Raw genomic sequence first — 24,586 nt, forward strand, 5'->3', positions numbered from 1 at the left:
AGTAATGTTTATTTAAACAATAATCCGGAAGTTATTTTGTTTATTGATGTATATGAAGAGCTTATCGATAAAAATAGTCAACTGCAGGTAGCTTATTTTGTATTACTTTTTTCCATAGCATAATTTCTTTAAATTTATTTGTAGACGGTGGTTGATAGTATTAGCTTTTCACTTATTAGCCTGTGAAAAATATGACATTTACGTAACGTGTGCTCCTATCACTTAATTTTTGTAGCTAAGTGAAGATTAAAATTTGAAAGAGTGCTTAGTATGTTGTGTCACTGCTGAATGTTGTAACTTAGGGATGATGCTAAAAATTATAACAGAGTGATGTGTTGCAATTTTGAAGGTCCTTCATTCATGTGTGGGAGGAGCAGACTTCCCACCATTCATATTTAGGTTTTCCTTGGTTTCAGCTAATAACTTAAGGTGAATGCCAAGCTGTTTTCTTTGAAATCATCATGGCCAATCTCGTGTGCTGTTCTTGCCCAATTTTTCCTTGTGCTCTGTCTCTAATGACCTCACCACCTTAACAAGTTACTTTCTTTCTGAAAATTTCACAACTATTGTTACATCAGGGCGAAGAAGTGCTATTAAAAAGGTTAAACGTATAGTTGTGGAAATGTTAAATAAAGTTCTTATTGGAAAATCCAATAATAAATACATCTACTGTCTTCTCAATAGTGTTTTTTATTTTGAAAGTCACAGATTCTTCACCAATGTTTAAATTGAAGCTGTAACTGTGGAACATGCAGTAAAAGCACTACTTAAAAGATAGTAGAAGGGTTTTATTATTAAGTTTCCCACTGATTTCACTTATCAGTATTCCCGAGAATAGTCACTATGGCTGCCATGAATATTTTAATTGTTTGCTATCATAGTTTCAGCTTATTAGGGCATCATACATTGACTCTAAATTCAGGGGATATCAGTTAGAGAAATTTTTTCAGAGTACAGAAAAAACAAAAAGTGTAGTTATACCAAAAAATTTAGGAAAACAAAAAGTGTAGATATACCAAAAAAATTAGGAAAGAGGATAGTTATTGTTTATTTTTCATCTATAATGAATAATTGTGATTAAAAAGATCCCAAAACAATTTTTAGGAGGGCAAATATTGTACTGAATGTTGACATTATTGTAACTATGAAATGTACATACAACAACAATGAAAAGCAGAAGTTACAAAATGTGGATAACATACGAGAGGCATTCAGTAAGTAATGCAAAGCGAGTTGGTTTTATTTAGGATTCCAATACATCATGTTATTCCTCACTATTTTGGCTACAAAACTCTGTTTTTCATAGTAATCTCCATTCAATGTGTCAGTCTTGCACCACCTTACTGGGAGTTGCTGCTTGCCAGCATGGTACCATTCTGTTGGTCAACATTGGAGCCAGTGTCTTGCTGAATCATCCACATATTGCTTCCCGTGGAGTACATCCTTCATGGGCCAAACAGATGGAAGCCAGAAGTTGGGTGATCTTGACTGTAGGGTGGATGAAAAACAGTCCAATGAAGTTTTGTGAGCTGCTCTTGGATGCACAGACCTGTGTGAGGCCTTACATTTTCATGGATAAGGAGAAGTTCAATTGCATTTTTGTGGTAATGAACACGCTGAAGTTGTTTCTTCAATTTCTGAGGGTAGCACAGTACACTTCAGAGTTGATCATTGCACCATGAACAAAGACATCAAACAGAATTGTGGTGTCACCGCTAGACACCACACTTGCTAGGTGGTAACTTAAATCGGCCGCGGTCCTGTACTACATGTCGGACCCGCGTGTCGCCACTGTGTAATCGCAAACCTAGCGCCACCACATGGCAGGTCACAAGACACGGACTAGACCTCGCCCCAGTTGTACGGACGACATTGCTTGCGACCAGAAGTACGACGCCTTCCTCTCATTTGCCGAGAGACAGATAGAATAGCCTTCAGCTTAGTCCATAGCTACTACCTAGCAAGGCGCCATTTATATCAGTGCTTATAGCGTACTAATATTCAAGAGAGATGTATTCCAACAAGAGAATAAAGTTAAGTATTATAAAACTACGTACTTTTCTTTAGTGCATTAATACGTCTCCTGTTCCAGTACTTCAAGCCCGTCTGCGTTAGTTTAGCGTGCACCTAGCTACCTCATTGTGTCTATGCTGTATGAACTAGACACAACAAGAATAACCCCTTCAAAGTCCCAAAAGACAGTCACCATGACTTTACTGACTGAGGTTGCGGCTTTAAATTTTTTCTCTGGAGGAGAGGTGGTGTTGTTGCACTAGTCCATGGATTGACATTTTGTTCCTGGTTTGAAGTGACAAACCCATGTTCGACAAAAAGTGGTGATGATCAGCCTAGTAACATGCGAACAAATCCGTACAGATGTTCCTTGCTTGCTCTTTATTGTCTTCTACTAGGTGGCAATGAACCCAGTGGGCACACACGTTTGAGTACCCTAACTATGGATGTGTGTGTTAGCAATACCAACAGACACATCCAGTTGTTCAGCAAGGTGTTTGACTGCGACCCGTGGATCACCTCAAATGAGAGTGTCCACAAGTTTCAACATTGTAATAGTCACAGCTGTGTGTGGCGGTCCAGTACATGAGCGATTGGACAGATGCCTCACCCAAAGATTCAGTGTGAGCTTGTTCACTGACAGGTCTCTGTAGAAATCTTGCAAGTGCTTACGAATATGTGTGATGTTCTGGTTTTCTGCCAAAAGAAACTCAATGACAGGTTTCTGTTTGAAATGCACTCCCATCACAGATGCCGTTTTGAAGGCTATATATTTGGCAACTACCTATGAGAACTTTGTGAAACTCTTAAGGTTGAAGCAGGAATATTTAATGATGTCCCAAAAGAAATTCCACATTTTTGCAACTGAAATTGGCCAAGAAAAAAAAGTGTTGCATTACTTCTTGACACCCCTTTTCTAAGTAGGATAGAAGTCAGGCAAAGGATGAAAAAGGACTTGTTGCATTGTACTTGCATTCCATTGTAAACATCTGTTAGTTCAATAATTGTAAGCATTTCTTAGTACAGCAGTGTTCCTGGAATAAAATCTTTCTGTCCATGAGACACAGATGCAATCACAGTGTCAGTTATTCTTATTGCCTGTATTATCTTTGCATGTTTTTCCCTAAATGTGCTCGGTACAACAATCATTTTTTAATTCTGCACAATAATAAGTGAATTATGCGATTCTGATGAAAAGCATTAATTTGAAACGTTTTAGTACCAAATACCGTGATTTTGTAAATTTTTGTGCATGTATGAATTTATTTACTACAGAGTGATAGCCAAGTGATATCAACAATTTATTTAGATTAGTCTTATGATGACTATACATTGAAACGTTTTAGTACCAAATATTGTGATTTTGTAAATTTTTGTGCATGTGCAAATTTATTTACTACAGAGTGATAGCCAAGTGATATCAACAATTTATTTAGATTAGTATTGTGATGACTATTCATTGAGATACAGGTTGCACAAAGAATCAGTACACATACAATCGCATGTGCTGTCTAGTATGTTTTGGAATGCCTCACATGAAAATTGGATTCTTTCGGGGCTCATACCTCAGGTTCTGTTGGTGATAGAGAGGTATGGTCGAGTGTTTTGTATACCTAACAAGGTTAGTGTTAGTGTCACTATCCTGCAGTATAGGCCAAAGCATGAAAATTACACACTTCCTTCTGCTTAGGCAAATGCAGTAGATTGGTTGGTTATTTTTGCATTTGATGTGGTATGTAGTGGACTTAAGGGGCTTATGAGAACACCATTAGTTCATGGGCGATTCCTTAGAAAAACCGCAAAATAGGAAACTTTTTTTTGCCATTTTCTCATATCAAAACCAAGCCACACTTGCCAAGATGGCTATGCACAGTAAATGGCTGAAATTTTTGAAATATATTCCTAAGATCCTGATCTTGGACAACCTATGCGGTTCCAAAACACAGAGGTTGAAATTTACCTTACATGTGTACTAAAACCCAGTGTGAGGTGAAATCTAAATAAAAATAAATCACAGCAAATTGCTCAGATTTTAATGTTATGTGCTCTAGCCATTCATCTAGAAGTTTGATCTTCCCATTTTCAAAAATCTTCATCCATTATCGAGAAATGCTCCAAAAACATGGTTTTTGAGTACCAAAACTGAGCCACAGATTCCAAGGTGGCTATGAACCGTGGGTGGAATTTTTACAATGTCTTCGTAAGATCCCAATCTCAAACAATTTTTAAAAAAATTTCTTGTTATAGCCACGCATTTCCAAGATAGAGAGCTTCAGCATTACTCTACTTGTACACATAAATGCACATAAAATCCAGTGTGGTGTGAAAATGTAGTTTAAAAGTGGCATAACGTGGAGCAGTGTGCTGTAAAGTGTCTCTTTTATCATCAGAAGGATTCTGTGTACCCCATGTTGTAGTACTGAAGGACATGCAAAATTTCTGTGCGCATAAAATTTGGTCCGAGATAGTTTTGCATTATTTCAATTTGACATAAGTAAACTATCAAACTTTTACTGACCCATAAAGTTCTCTTCATATGAGTGACATGTCCTGCTGTGACAGGGAAAACAAGGGAAAAATGAAAAAATGCTCCTATTGGAGCCCCAGTTTAAAAGACTCTGACTAAAATTGGGATACCATGAAAAGTGGGATACCAACTGCATCACTCTACCTTCTTCAGCACCTTTAAAAATTTACCAAAAATTTTGCAATGTGACCATATTCACACTTTTTTTGCTGATAGAGGAGCAGACAGCAGCAGTGGGAGATAGACAGAAAAGTAATAAATACTGGAAGATAGTAGACAGTGATTGTGGTATAGAAAGAGTGAAGGAGACAATGACAGTGTGAGAGGAAGAGAGGGACACAGTGGCAGCGGAAGGAGACAGAGAGGAGAAAGAGTAAAGGAGGGAACACCAGTCAAACAGGCATAAAGAGATGTAGAAAGTGGAAGTGGTTGAGAGCTAGTGAAATGAGGGATGAGAGTGAGAAGAGACAGCAATAGTAGGAATGAATGAATGAGACTGTAGCAGTAAGAGAGAGCGAGGAGGAGACAGTGACTACGAGAGGAGGCAGTAATACAAGGATGGAATGATAAAGGCAGTGCTGTGAGATAGGAGACAGTTACAGTGAGAGAGATGCAAAGAGAGAACGACTTGGGCTGAGTTAATGAGTGAGAATGAGCATGTGGAAGTGGATGGGTAGAGTGACAGAGTGCTGAACTAGTGGATGAGAGCTAGTTATAGTTAGGGGGCTTGTGGTAGTGAGTGGTGAGTTGCTTGATAAAAAGAGTATGAATATGTTTATGTACCAGATTTTTTTGGGAAAATTTTTAAAGGTGCTAAGGAAGGTATGATGAGGCAGCTGGTACCCCACTTTCCAATCAGTCTTTTAAACAGGAGTTTACCTTTTTTGTGCTGCTATCAACGTACTCATATACTGTTATAGTAATGAAGATGGAGAAACGGAAGAAAATTCAGAGCCTATCATCTCATTACTTTAGGCACATGTCATTTTTAGCAACAATGGGAAAATCCAGTGTGCAACTGTCAAATGAGTGGGTTTAATTTCCAGAATTTGAAAATGTGTTTTATTTTTGCAACCAATGGGCTTTGAGGTGTATACATTGGTCAACTTGAAACCTTTGACAAAGAACTACAGATTCTTCATTTTCTAAAAACTTCGCCTCCCAAGAGTACGTGTTAATGTTGTCTATAGTTCATATTACTGGAGACTCAAATACATGTCTCCTAGAAAATGTTTAGGTGTTCATCATAGACAGGTGTAACTAGTAGTGGTCTCAAAATAATCTCGGCAGATAATTTCTGTTTTATTTAGAAGAGGAAATTGTGTGGTACCCTGATGAGATTTAAGATAATTACAGTATCAAGATACCTGAATTTTGAACTTTTCAAGACATGCTTGTATTTTGGTATTTATATGAGCTGTGGAACAGGATCCCATGCAAGGCCGTTTTTGGCTACCTTTCCAGAATTTGTTTAGGTTAGGAAAGCAGACAGCAGCATTTAATGTTTATTTTTATTTAACAAATATCTCCAGAAAACTTCATGTAAAATGAGTCCTCAGCCTTTATGAATTGTTGAAAGAATCTCATATTCCACTTATGGTTGTAGAGGTTTTTATTTTGCCATAGCAATTTCAGCATTAAGCCATTGTCAGTCATATATAATTGATGCCATACCATTACTTACACATCTGCCACAACATAGTTACTTGACAGTAACATAAACCTGAAATTGTAATAGCAAAATTAAAACTTCTGCAGCCACAAGTGGAATATGATATCCTCCCAAGAAGTATCAGAAAAGATCCAAAAAACATGACTGCTGCTCTGTGCCTGGAATAGGCTGGTATACTATAAGAAGGATAAATTGCTACTCATCGTATAGTGGAGATTTTGAGTCACAGATAGGCACAACAAAAAGACATGTACGCTTTCAGCCAGAAGGCCTTCTCATGAAATAGACAACACACACGCGCACACACACACACACACACACACACACACACACACACACACACACACACACACACACACACACACACACACACACACACACACAGCTTTCACACACATTACCACTGTCTCTGGGTGCTGAAGCCAGACTGCAAGGAATTGTGTGTAATGGGAGAAGTAGACTGGGTGGTGGGGATAAGGAGTAGGCTTGAGTGGGGAGGGGGAGGAAGAACAGTATACGGGTGAGAGATGGTAAAGTGCTGTTTGAGGAAGCATACAGGGACAGGGTTGAGAGAGGGTAGGGCAGCTAGTTGCAGTCTGGAGTGCTATATCCGCAAGTAGCTGAGTACCAGAGTGCACATCAGGAAAACAGAGAGAAATGACGACACAAGGCAGGAAGACCAACTGCAGATGGGACTCAAACCCATGCCAGAGTCAAGCAAAATGGCGGCCCGAACACAACAAGAGCAAGTCAATAGCAACCTGTGCAATAATGAACTTCCAATGCAGTGCTATCAAGAGGTCAAGTATGAGCCACAATCCAAATCAGGACCAAAGAGGAAAACCAATGCCAAAACGAAACCGGCAGTGAGCAATCAGTAGTACGGTGGAGATAGTAATGGACACTATCAGATGAAGTACACGATGGACTGAGTGGTCAAAGTGTGGCAGTGTTTATGCTGGCCATGAGGGGCACTTTTGGCCAATGTATTCATGTGGAAAATGGTGGGGCACTCACTAGGCAACTGCAACTCTGCAGCAACACTGCTCTTTAATCCATCAAGGTCCATTTTCTCTGGCAGGGATTCAACCATCATGCAGCCCAATCCCAGAGGGAGGTTAGATGGAGGGCAGGAAGGATGGGAGGGAGGGGGGAGTGGAAAAGGAGAGAAGTAAAAACACTATGGGTGCACTTGGGGGATAGAAGGCTGTGTAGTACTGGAATGAGAATAAGGAAGGGGACGGGTGGGTGAAGAACAATGACTAACAAAGGTTGAGGCTTGGATGGTTATGGGAATGTGGGATATATTGCAAGGAGAGATCCCACCTGTGCAATTGTTTCCTACCAACATCAGATTTTCTCTATTGTACAAATGAGAACTCTCTCTCCAGTGTATCCCTCATTCCCGTAAACCTCCGGACATCAACCTACATTAGTCATTGTCCTTCACCCATCTGTCCCTTTCCTTGTTCCCACTCCAACACTGTACAGCTTTCTACTCCACAAGTACACCCACAATCTTTTTACTTCTCTCACTTTCCGTTTCACTCCCGCCTTCCATCTAACATCCCGACTTCACCTAGCTGCCCTATCGTCTCTCCACCTCATCACTGTATGCTTCCTCAAACAGCAATTTACTGTTCTCTACTCGTACTCTCTCTGCCTACCCTTTCCTGCCCCCAGCCTCCTCCTTACCCACTCCATCCAGATTGCTTCTCCCATCATGCACAGTTGCTTGCAGTCTGGCCTTGGCAGCCAGAGACAGTGGCCGTGTGTGTGTGTGTGTGTGGGCTGCATGAATGTGTGTGTGTGTATGATGTCTGTTTCAGAAGAAACCCTTCATTGTGAGTGGCACTCTATCCTTTCCCTAATTTGTCATTATTCCATCCTGGATTTTCTGTTGTTTGATAAAATGATATAGCATATTTCACCACCAGCTAAAATGTTGAATATAAAATTTTATATGTCAAAATTAAACCTATATTGCAAATCATAACAGAGATCCAGCTGGCAAGCCCCCGGATACCGAGTTAGATAACTGGTGTGGACCAATTTCCAACCTTTTACTTAGTTACATGTTCCAAGGATCATTTTACATGACAGATCATAATGATGTGGAATGAGCCCTTTCTGATATCAAGACTCTTGCATGAAATCTTCAGTGATAGCTCCCACTTTTATCCCAAGAGTAATCTGAATTTGCTGTTATGTGCAAGTGCTCTTCTTGTAAATCATTTTCTGTAAGCATGGTGTGCTTAGTTTGAAATCAACAGTTAGGTACTTCTCATCTGTTAGAGGAGGTGTCATCCCATCTTTTTTATATGAACTGGAAGAGATTATTTTCCAAATACTATGCAAAGTCACTCAGAGTGCTGAGTTTCATTTAAACACTCATTTATTCTGAAGAAATATAAATAATAGCTAAATAAATCATAGCTAAATAAATCATTATATGGAAATGTTCCCTTTTCAACCCGATGACTGACTGTGACTGAATACCTTGTGCAGCACAACAGTAAAGACACTTCAGCCAATCCTACATGTACATGAACGTAACCGGCACTTTATTAGTTCATGGTAATGTATAACATATGTGGTAGAAAACATATCACAGAGGTGTCTCCTTGTGTGATGATGCATGCATGGAGAGGAGTGGACAACCTTTAAATTTAAGAAGCTTCTTCTAAAAGAAACTTATCACTGCTGTTGAAAATTAAGCATGACGGTGTTAAAGTGACATTGTTAATAGCCACATAAAGAAGACTGAAAATGTTGCGAAGCTTTCGGACAGTGGCCAGGACAGTTCAGCTGTGTACTAGTTAGCTCTGAAGGACATTATCCATAAACATAACAATATTTTCAGTTTAGTTTATGTGCCTTTCAGTTGTTCAACACCCCAGTATTTATATTGTACCCAGGACTTCCTATTGTCATATTTATTGAAAAATAACTTTTGTGCTCTTATTACCAGCTCATAATACTGCCTGTTCACTAAGATATAAGTAAAGGTAAAAAGCACACTTTGGGATGTAAATAACATGTTCTCAGGAATCCAGTTAAGTTACCTTTATGGGGACATACGAGTTCACTCAAGGTGAAGTCACAACAAAAAAATCATAGGGCTGTACTCACAAAGCTGATGATGGATGAAGTCGTATATATCACCAGACACACTCTTGGAAACAAAACATATTAATCTTGTAAATTAGTTTTGGTTCAGTCAAACCTCTTTCCTGGCAACTGGTCCCTTTACTGTTTTTGGCAATAGGTGGCTCATTACTCTTTATAAACACTGCAGTTTTGATTGAATGGTGGATAGTAGCAGGCAAAAACTCTCAAAAAATGTTCATACATCTATTTTGGTTTTAGAAGTGTCTTAAAATCACATTTTCAGTACAATAATACATGATTCACAAAATACCATGGCGCCTCATATTTCATGGTACAAAAGTAAAAACTTATGCTGCCACAGATGGGGGGCTTCAAGATAAAAGTGTTGATTAGCCTTACAGTCTTGTGTTTTATCTTCAGTACATTCATTTGCTTATCAGTTCTCGCACAAAATATTACAATAAATTATGAAAATACAGATAAAACACTCAGAAGTTTTCCCATTGTTCTTGTCAGTGGCCATTTCCATTTGTTGAGAAAAATTGAAGCAAACAAAAGTGATTTTGGCACTCAGTTTGAATTACATTTGTACACTCTTTATAGCTACAAAAGCAGGTGTACACAAGAGATTCAGCACCCCAGTTTGTAAGCTAAAAGTTGTTGCAACAAGTGACTGACTGCAGAGTTGGCTACAACTTCTCAGGTTAAACAAATGTCCACCACTACTACTGATTGTGATCCCTGTGGACAGTCATTATAACGAATTTATGATGTCTGTACATTATTGACAGAATAAAATAGCACAGAAAGTAAACAGTGTATTGTTTTCAGGAAGCAAGGACTGTTTAGATGTCATCTCTCATTGTGTTACTGATGCACTAATCAGTGCCAGTTCTCAGGTTTCAAGTGTTGTACTTTACTTCACATCAGATTAATCACCTCTGCATATTAAAGTTGATACTTGACAGTATTATGAAAAGGATAGTTGCACTCACCATATACTGCAGATGCTGAGTCACAGATAGGCACAACAAAAGACTGTCAAAGTTTTCGCCCAAACTGGCCTTCATTGGAAAGAGACAAAAAAACGCGCGCACGCACGCGCACACACACACACATGAGCAAAATCTGTGGCTGCCAAGGCCAGGTAATTTGGCCTTCGCAGCCAGAGACTGTGTGTGTGTGTGAATGTGAGTGAGTGTGGGAGCATGCACACGTGCGCATGTTTTTAATTCTGATGATGGTCTGTTTGGCTGAAAGATATTGCGCCCCCCACCCCCCTCCTTCCCCTCCAGTTTGTAACATCTACTCTTTTTTAAAGACATTCATAGGTAATTACACCATTCATTGAAGTTTGCGGTTACTTTTTGCATAATAATATAGAAATTTCAAACAATGGAAAATCCAGGATGGAATGTAACAATACGAGAGAAGGAAAGTTGCTACTCACCATATAGCGGAAACGCTGAGCCACAATAGGCACAATAAAAAGATGCACACAATAATAGCTTTCGGCCATTAAGGCCTTTGTCAGCAGTAGACACACACACACACACACACACACACACACACACACACACACATGCAAGCGCAACTTGCACACACATCTGCAGTCTCAGAGAGCTGATGATTCATTGATGACATCTTCGCTATCTGGATTGAAGGTGAGGACACCTTATTCACATTCCTCCAGAACCTCAACAACTTCTCCCCCATTTGCTTCACCTGGTCCTACTCAACCCAACAAGCCACCTTCCTAGATGTTGACCTCCGCCTCAGACCTCCGTCCATATCAAACCTACTAACCACCAGCAATACCTCTACTTCGACAGCTGCCACCCATTTCATACCAAGAAGTCCCTCCCATACAGCCTAGCCACCCGTGGTTGTCGCATCTGCAGTGATGGGCAGTCCCTCTCTAAATATACTGAGGGTCTCACTGATGCCTTCACTGACCGTAATTATCCTCCCATCCTTGTACAAAAATAAATCTCCCGTGCCTTATCTTTCCAGTCTCCCACCACCTCCCAAAGTCCTTCCCCTCATAACTCAGTAGCATCCGGGACTGGAGCAACTGGATTACATTCTCCGCCAGGGTTTCAATTACCTCTCGTTGTACCCTGAAATGAGAAATGTCCTACCCACTATCCTTCCCAGCCCTCCTACCATGAAAGTCTGCCGTCCACCGAACCTACACAATATACTCGTCCATCCTTACACAACCCCTGCTCCCAATCTCTTACCTCATGGCTCATACCCCTGTAATAGACCTAGATCCAAGACCTGTCCCATACATCCTCCTACCACCACATACTCCAGTCCGGTCACCAACATTACCTATCACATCAAAGGCTGGGCTGCCTGTGAAACCAGTCATGTGATCCACAAGCTAAGCTGCAATCACTGTGCTGCATTCTATGTAGGCATGACAACCAACAAGCTGTCTGTCCCCATGAACGGCCACCGACAAACTGTGGCCAAAAAACAAGTGGACCACCTTGTAGCTGAACACGCTGCCAAACATGATACCCCTCATCTCAATGACTGCTTCACAGCCTGTGCCATATGGACCCTTCCCACCAACACCAGCTTTTCTGAATTATGCAGGTGGGAACTTTCCCTGCAATACATCCTACGTTTCCGTAACCCTCCTGGCCTCAACCTTCGTTAGTCACTGTCCTCACCCACCCGGCCCCCTCCCTGTTCCCATTCCAGCACTACACAGCCTTCATTTCACCACCACACCCAGTCTTTTAATTTCTTTTATTTTTATTTCTCTCCTTTCCGTTACTTACCCCCTCCCCCCTCCGTACCTTCTCTCATACCCTCCATCTAAACTGCAACACTTCACTGTCCGCCACTCCCACCATACTACCCCTCCCCCTCCCCGCCCCAGCCTCCTCCTTACCCCCTCCCAGCCGTCACTCCCATTATGCAATGGTGCTGCTGCTCGCAGTGTAGTTTCAGCTCTCTGAGACTGCAGATGTGTGTGCAAGTTGCGCTTGCGTGAGTGTGTGTGTGCGCATGTGTTTATGTGTGTCTACTGTTGATAAAGGCCTTAATGGGCGAAAGCTATGATTGTGTGAATCTTTTTATTGTGCCTATCGCGGCTCAGCATCTCTGCTATATGGTGAGTAGCAACTTTCCTTCTCTCGTATTAGTATAGAAATTTACTTGATTAAATCACACACACACATTATAATGTTTATGGAAAGAAAATCTGTTGTCTCGCTTATTATCGTACAAGAGTCATTTCAAAAGTCCTCTGAACTGTAAAATAGAATTGAAGAAAATAATTTATTTTAAAAAATACCTTTACATGTATTTAATATAATCTCCACTCTTGCTTATGACAGCTTCCCAATGTTTCAGCAACTTGTATATTCCAGATAGAGCACCTTCATTGTTGAGCTGTCTGATTACTCGGGTCACCTCACTGAAAGCTTAATAAATTGTAGCCAACTGGGAAACAAATCAAAGTTTAGGGAGCTCATATCAGGACAGTATGGTTGGTGGGGAAGTATTTCCCATATATTTTGCAAAAACAGTTTGTAGTAGGCAGCTGTTATAGACATCCCTTGGGCATGCTGTTTGTAGCTATGACTCCATTCGTGTCACGCAAAGATAATTATCGGTTTCACTTTTGATTGTTGGAGGGTGAAATTTTTTGGGCATGAAGAGTCAGAACTCTTACATTGTGATGACTGAGACTTCAGTTCTGGATCAGAATCTCATATCGAGGTTTCATCAAGCTTACTAATTATTTTCAGAAACTGTTCTCCTTCTGTTCGATAACATTGAAGCCATTCTGTGATTCTTTCTGCTCTTTACTCAGATTATGTGGAACTCATCTGGCAGAAACTTTTCCCACCTTTAACTTTTCAGTTATGATTCTTTAAACTGAAGAGACAAACATTCAGGCCACATATGCAATTTTCTCTCATGTTTTTTGTCGATCCTCTCTCAATATGTTATTAAAAATAAACTGAGAGTTGTAGTTTGTTCAGTTGATGGCCTTCTACTTTTTGGGTTGTCCTCAGTGCTGACACAACCTTTATGGTAATGAGCAGACTACCGTGATACTGTGCTATAATCCATTACACTATTCTCACACACTTCTCTCAAAGTTTTGTAAATTTCCATTGGGTTCTTTCCAAGTACGGATCCAATTTTTCATGTAAGAACACTAGTAAACACTTGTAAGCTGACCTGCCTCAGTTTCAGCTTCCATTTTAAAATTGAATTACCCACTACATAGTCTTGCAAACCAGACACCACATATACAACTGTCATGCCTAAAGTCTCATTCACGGCTGACAGGAACTCCTGTCTTGATTACACTACTGTAATGGTCACACAAGCACAATGTGCAGCACTTTTGAAATGACCCTTGTATTTTATATAAATCACAGGCAAAATTATTCAGATATCATACAGACATTATGAGGATTTTATACATTGGATAAATTTGACAGAAAAAATAAATTCCTCTGACCTATTTTTGTTCCACCAGGCAGAATTGTTTGTCATTAGACTTTATATTTTATATATATTTCTTATGTACTATAGGAATAAGATAATATTGTGAGAAAGACAGAGAGGATGGTCGTGTGTGCAAGTTGCATTTGTGTGTGTGTGTGTGTGTGTGTGTGTGTGTGTGTGTGTATGTGTATCTGTATGTGTGTGTATGTGTGAGACCGCACGCACTTGTTTACCTTCATATTTTCTGTAAACAGTGCTGCACAGCTTCCATGTATTTAAAGAATGTGATCATGAAACCATCAGGTGTTGTAATGCCCTTTTACTAAGGGATAATTTATCAAGTGACAATCTTCCAATTGCGGGTTCCATTACAACTACATCTACATCTATGTGATTACTCTGCTATTCACAATAAAGTGCCTGGCAGAGGGTTCAATGAAACACCTTCAAGCTGTCTCTCAACTGTTCCACTCTTGAACGACGTGCAGGAAAAACGACCACTTAAATTTTTCTGTGCGAGCCCTGATTTCTCTTATTTTATTGTGCTGTCTCTCAACTGTTCCACTCTTGAACGACGTGTGGTAAAAACGACCACTTAAATTTTTCTGTGTGAGCCCTTATTTCTCTTATTTTATTGTGATGATCATTTCTCCATATTTAGGTGGGTGCCAACAGAATGTTTTTGCAATCGGTGGATTGGTGACTGAAATTTCATGAGAAGATCCCATCGCAATGAAAAACGCCTTTGTTTTAATGATTGCCACTCCAGTTCATGTATCATGTCTGTGGCACTATCTCCCCTATTTTATAATTAATACAAAACTAGCTGCCCTTATGTTTACTTTTTCGATGTCATCCATGAGTCCCACTTAATGCGGGTCCCACACCACACAGCAATACTCCAAAATAGGGCAGCATGGTGTAAGCTGCCTCTTTAGTGACCTGTTGCACCTTCTAAGTGTTCTGCCAATGAATCACAGTCTTTGGTTTGCTCTACCCACAACATTATCTATGTGGTCGTTCCAATTTAGGTTGTTTGTAATTTTAATCCCTAAGTATGTAGTTGAATTTACAGACTTCAGATTTGTGTGACTTATTGCATAATCGAAATTTAGGGGATTTCTTTTAGTACTCATGTGAATAAATTCACGCTTTTATTTAATCAGGGTCAATTGCCACTTTTTGGACCATACACATATCTTATCTAAATCATTTTGCAACTTGTTTTGGTGATTTGATGACTTTACAAGATGGTCAATGACAACCTTATCTGCAAACAATGTAAGACGGCTACTCAGATTGTCTCATATGTTGTTAATATAGATCAGGTACAATAGAGGGCCTATAACACTACCTTGGGAAATGCCAGATATTACTTCTGTTTTAAAGGAAGGCCGAGTTGTCAGTTTATGATACAACTTTGATGAGACAGTGTTCAAAACACTGCAATGCCAGTTTGTGCACTTAATGACTAATAGAAAAGATTTGTGAGTTAATGGATAGATGTATAAGTGACAGATGTCCCAACTATAGTAACTGTGTACTGAACACCAAGGAGCCTTCCTTTAATCTGATGTAATGGTATCTGTGACTTGAAGGTGTTTGTTTCACTGAAACTGTTTGTCCATAATCAATTACACATTATGGCTGTATGAAGTATCTTTGTGATGCCTTTCTTCAGAAACAGTTACCTTTCTTATGTTGCTACCAATACAAGAATCAATGTTTGTTAGTCATCAATTTATACGAAAATTGCTGTTTCACTCTCCACATTTCACCTTTTGATTGTATTGGAAGGGAAGTTGTAGGAAGTGCACGCTTTTTGTCACTTGTCCAAACTTGGTTTCTAAAGGATATGTGTGTGTTATGCATAATTTTATGTCACCTCCTTTGTGTATATTACTGTCAAAACTACAAAACAGTGAAAATTATGGTACCTGCTTCTTTGTTTAGAATGTCACATTTACTACTATTAATACATTAGTTTATAGCATTACTTGTAGATTTTATTAAGATGCAATAGAACTTTCATATATTTAATTTTTCATGTATCTGTTGCTATTGTGTTACATTGATTTTACTTTCTATGAATGTGATTTTACTACAGATTTTCTTCAGAGAAAGAGTGCAAGATGAACAAGGCTACATCTTGTATGTGAGGAAAAATGCATTGCAAGTATTAATACCAAAATATGGATTTGAAGGAACAGTGTACCTGTTAGACAAAGACATGCCAGTGAAATTTGTCTATGACAGAGAGGTAAGAATAAGTTTTCACATGTACTCGAGTGTTTCAGTAAATTACATCACATATACTGTATAGGGAAACATATATTTCATACTGGTTACAAGTAATCATGAGTTGAGTAAAATAGACTGTCAGCTTAACTGTAGTAGTCCCTGCTATAGATGGTAAACACATTTCAAATATTTATATTAAGCATTATTACATTTTCTTTATTTCATTAAAAAAAGTCTTATTTACTCACCTTTAGTTATGGGAAAGAAAAACTTTTTTTTGAGGATTGAAGGAAGACACAGAACATAAGAAACTCTGAAAGATGAGTCCATCAGAGTGTGAACCAATGAGAGAGTGAAATGAATTTGGTGGAGAACACCAGACACAATTACAATATGAGAGTGGCAGGAAAACAGTTTGATTGTTTCTAATGTGAAATAGAAGACACAACTGAAGGTGTCCAGATAAAGTCAATAAATGTAAATAAGTTAAAAAGAGGAATAAGGAGAATGAGAACAGTTGTGTTATAAATACAGAAAAGGCAACAAAGAAGTTGTTTACGTATCTGTTCGAAACAACACACCATTTGTGTCATGTTCTGTTGGCTGCAGTCTTGAAGAAGAACATTTAGAGTGTGAAGAACAACATAGTTGGTTATTATAAACTGTTTCTATATGTTTTACTAATTATTAGATACAGTTAACGATAGTTGTAATACTTGTGATATCGACCAGTGGTATTTTAGGTAATCTACAGGTGCTTTAGGTTGATCTAAATGAACCTCTCATTCACTAGCCAGAAAATCTGCTGCTTGTAAAAAGCTGATGCTGCTCCAGTTACACTATTTGGTTTTTGTTTACCTACTAGCACACACTTTACATGTAAATAATTGTACTAATAAAAATTTTATTTTTTATTATTCTAAATGATTTAGGAGTGAAGGAGACCACTTACCAAATACAAGAAGCATTGAGTCATTGGCACTGTGTCTAGCCAGCTCAATGTATGGACACAGGTGTGTGTGTGTGTGCACGCACGTGCGTGTGTGCGTGCATTCGTGTGTGTTTTCTAGCTCATCAGAGGATTTTTCCTGACAGCTAGCAGATTTTCATTCTCTTTTGTATTTTGTATATGCCTGTTGACTACTCAATGCTTCTGCAATTCAGTGAGTGGTCTTCTTACTTGCAGTCTGCCAGAAGTTTCCTTACCATATTTTTTACTATGCTTTCCATCAAATATCTTTTGACAGTTGCAGACCCAAACATGGAAACATATCACTTTCAAGATATTTGACCCAGTAACTGTACGACTGAGTCTTGATAGATCAAATGTACAGCATGAGAAACTGGTAATGAAGCTTGTGGAACCTTATGTAAGTAAAGTAACTCAAGGATAATTTTCTCCTAAATCCATCATAATTCATTCATTGGTCCAAAATACTGATGTTATGGGGTATATTTTGCATGATAGCACTTCATGTGAATTTTGTCTCTCTCTCTCTCTCTCTCTCTCTCTCTCTCTCTCTCTCTCTCTCTCTCTCTTGTGTGTGTGTGTGTGTGTGTGAGAGAGAGAGAGAGAGAGAGAGAGAGAGAGAGAACAATAGCATCAAAACTAATATCAAAAGTCCACAATGTAAGATGAATATAACTGGTCACATGTGTCTGTCATGTGCTCTTCGAAAGTGATGAGTGTGTTCACGTAGCCGTCAGTTTGCTGTGCAGGTTTATCTGTATGTAAACAAAAATAATGTTTTAATTCAGATGGTAAATTTATTATCAGACCTGCCAGTAACTTCATTCTTAATGTTTTCAGAGGTGTAAATGTGGACTATTCTGAAATTGAGGCAGTAAAATGTATTATGTTGTAAATAATAAATTTATTCCATTTTATTCCCATTATTATTATGTTGCAAATGTAAGCATTTTGAAGACTAATACTATAGTTCCCACTTGTGTTTTAAAAGCTGAGTTAAATGTTCACAATTCAACAATGTTTTGTATGAGCCATTGCTTGTGTGTGAAGCAATGTTGTATTATTGTGGAGTTACACAGCACTGTTAACTCCAGTAAGGTTGTTATCACATGCAAGGACCTAATAAGGATAGGTACAGTTGAATTGTGAAAGAATAGGAAAGTGAAAGAATGAGCACACACAAAATATCATCAAAAATGACAATGGTGAAATTGTCAGGTCGGAGAGGGAGGGGGGGGAGAGGAGAGGAATCATTGGATTTGGCATTACCTTTAAATCACTGGTTATGTCTGAAGTATAAAGTTATCCATCTTGAAGCTGTATCAAGCATTGCTTTCAGCATCTGTATCAAGCATTGCTCTAGTCATCAGAAGTAAGGACTTACCGTACTGGTATGTAAATAACAAGTGACTTTTAGAAATTGCACATGAACAAAGCTCAAGTTGTTCATCAGATCTTCATGCACAGTTTAAGAAATTGTGCAGCATGAATTAGATGGTATTAAGTTTTTCAGGAAGAAAATGATATGTAAGAACTCAGGTTAATGAATTGTGTATCCTATGCAGAGGCTTAAAATATTTATTAACTGATGAAGCCTCCACACTTTCTACTGAAGAAGAGCATGGAAAAGTCTTGGAATGTAAGGCTTCAATTTCTGAGCCCACTGAATTCTATGAACACTGCATTTGCAGGTCACAATCTCACGAGAGCATTGCCTTGCAGATTTATTCGGGGTTGTGCGTATGCCTGGATCACTGCATCAATCCTTTCATTGTCTGCTGAACATCTCTTTCTTCTGCAATTTCCCTTCTTCAAATCTTGTACTGTTCCTCTGATGTCAGATTCTTTCAATTATTACCCCTGGTGGTGTTGATGTTCCAAGTTCAGCCCTCCAACATCATCATACCTCACTCACATTCTCTGTTTTCCATTAACACTTTAGCATGCATTTCCGTTGAGCCAACAATAACACCATTTTTACAATCATGAAACAAAAGAAAGTGTTGTAATGTATTTCATTGCCTTCTGAATAATTATCCACAAAATCTGCATTCCTATCTCCTTTAATTAAAGAGATATTCAATTTCAAAAAAATGTATACATTATTTTGGGACACCCTGTATTTGTTCCAGCAAGTTGAATTCTTATTTTAAACTGCATCTGTTGCATGAATTGGCATTAGAATGTATTAACTTTAGATTTCGTCAGCTTTCATCACTAACTTTCGGATATAGAAACGTCTTTTTAAATACATGGAACATTTGATTGGGTTGCATTAAGTACTTACTTTATGAATCAAAATGATTTTCACTCAACAAAACAGTAATTATTCAATATAAAGCACCACACTTGAGTGAGATGGGTTTCATAAAATTAGAAATTTAACTTTCTTATACTGACTCCCAAATAATGTGTCTGTTGACTGCACAACACAGACAATAAAAATTACTCAAGTCCTTAGTTGCTTCAGTGAGCAGTTAATTAGTCTTTGTTGGTTACGCTGCATAATTTCACACATTAAATATTTGGCTGCATAGAACAGCTTCTGAATCCTTTGTACAAGTAGTCAGCCACCCGCCACAAGACGTGTTATGGCATCCATTTCACAGCTGCAATATTACCTTTTCTTCTTCTTCTTCTTCTTCTTCTTCGCGGATGGATCACTTAGGACCACACGTAATCAACATTTGTTGGCCTTCCTTTTTGCCCAGTATTCCTTCATACGCAACGAATGGGCTAGTTTTTGTTGTGCAGACCATGTATGTCGGTTAGTTTTTCTCCCTTCTTCCTCAAAACCCCGTATGTTTGTGATTTTTCTGATTTCATTTCTGTCGTGTAGATTTGGAGACCCTAATTCTCTCAGGTCTTTTTCCATCTGTTTGTACCAGTTCGGTGTTGTAGTTTTGTTATTTAAAAATGTATGGATTTTGTGTGTTAACCTGTTTGAGTCCATTCTTTCTAAATGCCCTGTGAATTGGATTCTTCTCATGCGCATTGTGTCTGTTATTTTGGAGATATTTTTATATATTTCTGCATTGGGTTTTGGATAATGCACACCATCTTTAGCTCTTGGTCCTAGGATTTTCCTCATTATTTTACGTTCTTCCACTTCTAATTCCCCTTTTAGTGTTCTGTGTTGAAGATTTAGTGTCACAGATGCGTAGAGAGCTTCGGGTTTAATTACTGTTGTGTAGTGTCTTATTTTGCAATTCCACAAGAGACTCTTTTTGTTGTAAACGTTTTTGGTTAGCTGAAATGCTGTCTCCATTTTCTGGACTCTTGATCTGACATATACCTTTTCGTTTACAATTTTCTGCAATCCATTCACCTAAATATTTAAATTCTTTCACTCGAGAGATGTAGTTATTACCAATTTTGAGATCAGAGGGTGCATCTTTGATGTCAGTCATAAATTTTGTTTTTTCAAATGAAATTTCTAATTCTATTTTTGCTGCCTGCTCTTGTAATAATTCTAGCTGTTTCTATGCATCGGTAATGTCTTGGGCAATCAGTGCCATGTTGTCAGCAAATGCTAAACAACCGAATTCTATTTCCTTACATTTTGGTCCCAATATGTGTGCTGGTGCACCTGCTTTTCTCCATTCTTGAACAACTTTTTCATGATAACTGGGGACAGTCCATCCCCTTGTCGTAATCCTGTGTCTATTTCAAATTCTGTGCTCAATTCTCCCATAAATTTTACTTGGGATTTGGTCTCCGCGAGTGTTTCTTTTATGATATTTGTTGTCTTTTGATCTAGTTCAAATTCTGCTAACACTTCAAAAACGGACTCCCGGTCTATACTGTCATATGCTTTTTTAAAGTCGACAAACATGATGACATAACTTTTGTTTGAAGTACTATGCAGATATTTCATCGCGTTTTTCAAATTAAGGATTTGTTCTACGCATGATCGACCTTTTCTGAATCCACCTTGGTATTCGCGTAATTTTGAATCCAACTGAGGTTCTGCTCAGTTTAGTAGGACTTTAGACAGAATTTTGTATGTTATTGACAATAAGGAGATTCCACGATAGTTGTTGAGGTCTGTTTTACTTCCCTTTTTGTACAGAGGATGTATGATTGCTGTCTTCCAATCTGTGGGGATTTTTTCAGTTTTCCAGATTTCATCTACAATTTCTTTGAGTTTTGCAATATGATTTTCTCCTGCGTTTTTCCATAATTCTGGAGTGATTTGGTCTTCTCCTGATGCTTTGTTATTTTTCAGGGACTGAATTATCTCTCTAATCTCCTACAAACTTGATGGCTTTGAGTCTGGGTTTCGTTGTGTATGACGGAACTCAAATTTTTCTGCTGGCTTTCCACAATTCAGTAATTTAGAAAAGTATTTTGCAAGAATTTCACAGTTTTTGGCATTGGTATGGGCAATTTCTCCATGTTCATTTTTTAATTGGAGTGATGGAGGAGAGTATTTTGTTAATTTTTGTTTGAGTACTCTGTAGAAATTTCGAGAAATTTTTTTCTTGCAATCATCTTCTATATCTTACAATTTTTTGTCTTTGTGTTGTTTACAGACTGTTCATATTGCTTTTGTGACTGTTTTCCTGGTATCTTTGAGATCTTCCAGGGTCTTTTGATTTTTGTTCCACAACCAATTTTGCCATGCCTGTTGTCTGAGATTTATCTGTTGTTCACACTCATCTGTCCACCATGGGTGTTTACGTGTTCTTGTTTGCAGGGCTACAGTTTCAGCTGCTTTTAAAAGTCCTGCTTGCAGTTGTTGCCAATTTTGTGGTTTTAAATTTTGTGTTTCTTTTGTAGATTGTTTATTACCATTTATCTTTTGTATATTATCTTTATGTTGTGGAGATTTCTTAGTGAATTTTCTTTTTTCAGGAATGACATCTAGGGAGAATTTTGTTGGGTAATGGTCGGAATCTAGGTCTAGTCTGTTAAGGACTTTAAGTTTCATGATTTCTACTGTATTTATGTGGGAGATCATTACATGATCCAACTGATATTCACCTAGTAATGGATTAGGTGAGATCCAACTTTTGGTTTTCGAGGCTCTTTTCTTGAAAAATGTCGATTTGAAAAATGGGCTGTGGCTTTTGCAGATTTCAATGAGTCGTGTGCCATTCCGGTTGGTCTGTGTATGTCCTGACCATTTACCTAGTCAATATCGATATTTCTTTTCTTTACTAATTTGTGCATTGAAATCACCCATAAGCATTTTGACATGGTTATTTGGGATTTTTTGGAGAATATTATCTAATTGGTTCCAGGATTCTTCTACTTCTTCTACTTTGTTCTTGTTAGTGATGTTAGTTAGTGCATGTCCATTGAGTAGAGTGTATATCTTATTTGTTAGTGATGTTAGTTGGTGCATGTCCATTGAGTAGAGTGTATATCTTATTAGCTGATTTTATTTTCATCGTGGAGAGCTGACCCGAGTAAGATTTGAAAGTTGTGACTGGATCAAGTATTGATTTATCTACTATAAATCCAGTTCCAAAGTGTGGACAGTTTGACATGGCTTGTTTTTCAGGTTTTCTTTTGTATATCCTATATCCTTCTGAATCAAAAAGATTTTCATCTGTATATCGTGATTCCTGAAATGCGATAATTTTGATTTTACATTCTCTGGATTTGTCCAGGATGTTTTTTAGATTTCCCATTTTTAAGAGATAATTTACATTAAATGTCATTAGCCAAATTCTTGATTTTGGTTTGATTTTGTTATTACGGGGTTTTGACGCACTCCGATTTACCTCCATGCACATTTCTGTGGTCTCCCCAGAATCCGAATAGACCACTTGCGGTTTTTCAACCGTGGGATTTGACCCGCTGGGGTAATTTGTCTTTGAAGGTGCTGTATCCATGTTGATTTATTTGGACTTGGTTTATGTCTGAAACTGAGATTTCAGTCTGGTTAAGCTCAGAGTTCCACTTCTGAGTTTTATAGATCAGCCGACCCTTAACATGTGGAACAGACGCTGTAGGGGTTCCGCCACTAAACTGTGGAACCGTCATGCCCTTCATTTTTGGAACATTTACCAAGGCTGTCCCATCTGCCAGTGGCGAATATAGCATATATTTTTTTGGAGGGGTCGAGATTAATGTAAAGATAAGTTAAGTAATTTTAAGTAGACACCTCATGATATTTTGTATCAGTTTTGCTACTCGTATTCAGAGAATAATTTGTGCTGAAAGCTCCTTTTACTTTACCGAGATCAAGCTTTTTTATTGTTGACGTTAAAGCATAAAAAATATAGGTATTTTTTAAAAAAGCAAATGATGAAAAGATCTCAGTTGTTATTGCCTCGCTATGATGGTTGTCCAGTGGCTCACTTTGTTTCCTCTCTGCTTGTATAATTACAAGATGCTGACTAGTGCGACAGTGTCCAATTCAATAATGTACCACACACTGTCATGGTAGTCAACATCTTGTGATTATAACAATGTTGAGGAAACAAAACAAGTCACTGGAGAACCAACATAGCAAGGCAATAATAATATATTTCAAACATTAGTCAAGATTTCAATAATGTCTCATCTGCAAACACTTATCCAATATAAAAGAGTGAAAATGTGATTGTGATTATGGTGTTTGGAGTGATTCTAGCTATAGATATTGGTTTGTTCTGTCATGTATGTATAAATTGCCAACAGCCCTCATTGTTTCTTTTTGTGTATACATGCATATGTGTTTGCCAACAATAATTTAAAAGACTGTTTTGAGTAGGTATTATTTTGGAGAGACCTTACAAGAATGTTTATTAAATTGACTGTTTAACAAACCACAATGCAACAAAACTTGTTTTATTTATTGTTTATCAAACTTACAATTAAAATAATATTTAAAATTAAAAAGGAACTTCACTTTTTATATAGAAGAATGTTTACAAAACAAAGTCCAGATTTCTTGGTACACTTGCAAACTTATCAAGAACCTCATCACCACTGACTATAATGTCTCTGTGGATAGAAAGTAAAGCAAACCCGTTAAGCCTGCTTTCAGATATACTATTCCTTAGGTAAGTTTTCAGTCTGGAGAAAGTTCGCTCTATAGTTGTGACAGATATGGGAAGAACTGCGAGTAGTTTCAGAAGGGTATAAATGTTGGGGAAGAAGTCTTGTCACATTTTTCAAGAGAACTCATAGCTGTTTTTGGAAGATTTGAAGGATTTTCCTGACTCCACTTTTCTTTCCACAACACAAACTCACTTTGCACAATCTCTTTATGTGACAAATCTTCTTCATAGAAATTAAAAACAGCGTCCAATGAACTGAAATCTGTTGTGATACACAACTATGGAAGGATGTTTTGTAAGGATGCAACTGTTTCCTTGTGAGGTTCAAAACATTCTTTAAGTGTGCTACAAAAATGGTCCAGGTATTGCACATAAATAGCTTGTCGATAGTATTATTCTGTGGTGTAAGGGATGTTGCTACATGCTTATTGAAGGTGGCAAATTGTTGGAATCTCTTCCTTAATGTCAAGTTTGGCAGCGAATGTCTTCAATTCATTATACAAGGGTTTAAATAAGTCATCTGCATTTGCCCTCTCTTTTGACAGAAGGTGTAAGATACTCGTAACATTAGTCAA

At 38.1% G+C, this 24,586-nt stretch overlaps 1 protein-coding gene across 1 annotated transcript in view; it reads left to right on the forward strand.

Moving 5' to 3' along the window:
* Positions 1–24,586, forward strand: part of LOC126258312 (exosome complex exonuclease RRP44) — a 158,529-nt gene that overhangs the window by 122,861 nt on the left and 11,082 nt on the right. The window contains exons 16-17 of the mRNA XM_049955633.1: positions 15,913–16,065; positions 17,294–17,416. Coding sequence (XP_049811590.1) covers positions 15,913–16,065; positions 17,294–17,416 — 276 coding nt within the window. The remainder of the gene's footprint in view (positions 1–15,912; positions 16,066–17,293; positions 17,417–24,586) is intronic.

Source organism: Schistocerca nitens, chromosome 1 (assembly GCF_023898315.1).
Source record: "Schistocerca nitens isolate TAMUIC-IGC-003100 chromosome 1, iqSchNite1.1, whole genome shotgun sequence".
Classification (NCBI taxonomy): Eukaryota; Metazoa; Arthropoda; class Insecta; order Orthoptera; family Acrididae; genus Schistocerca; species Schistocerca nitens.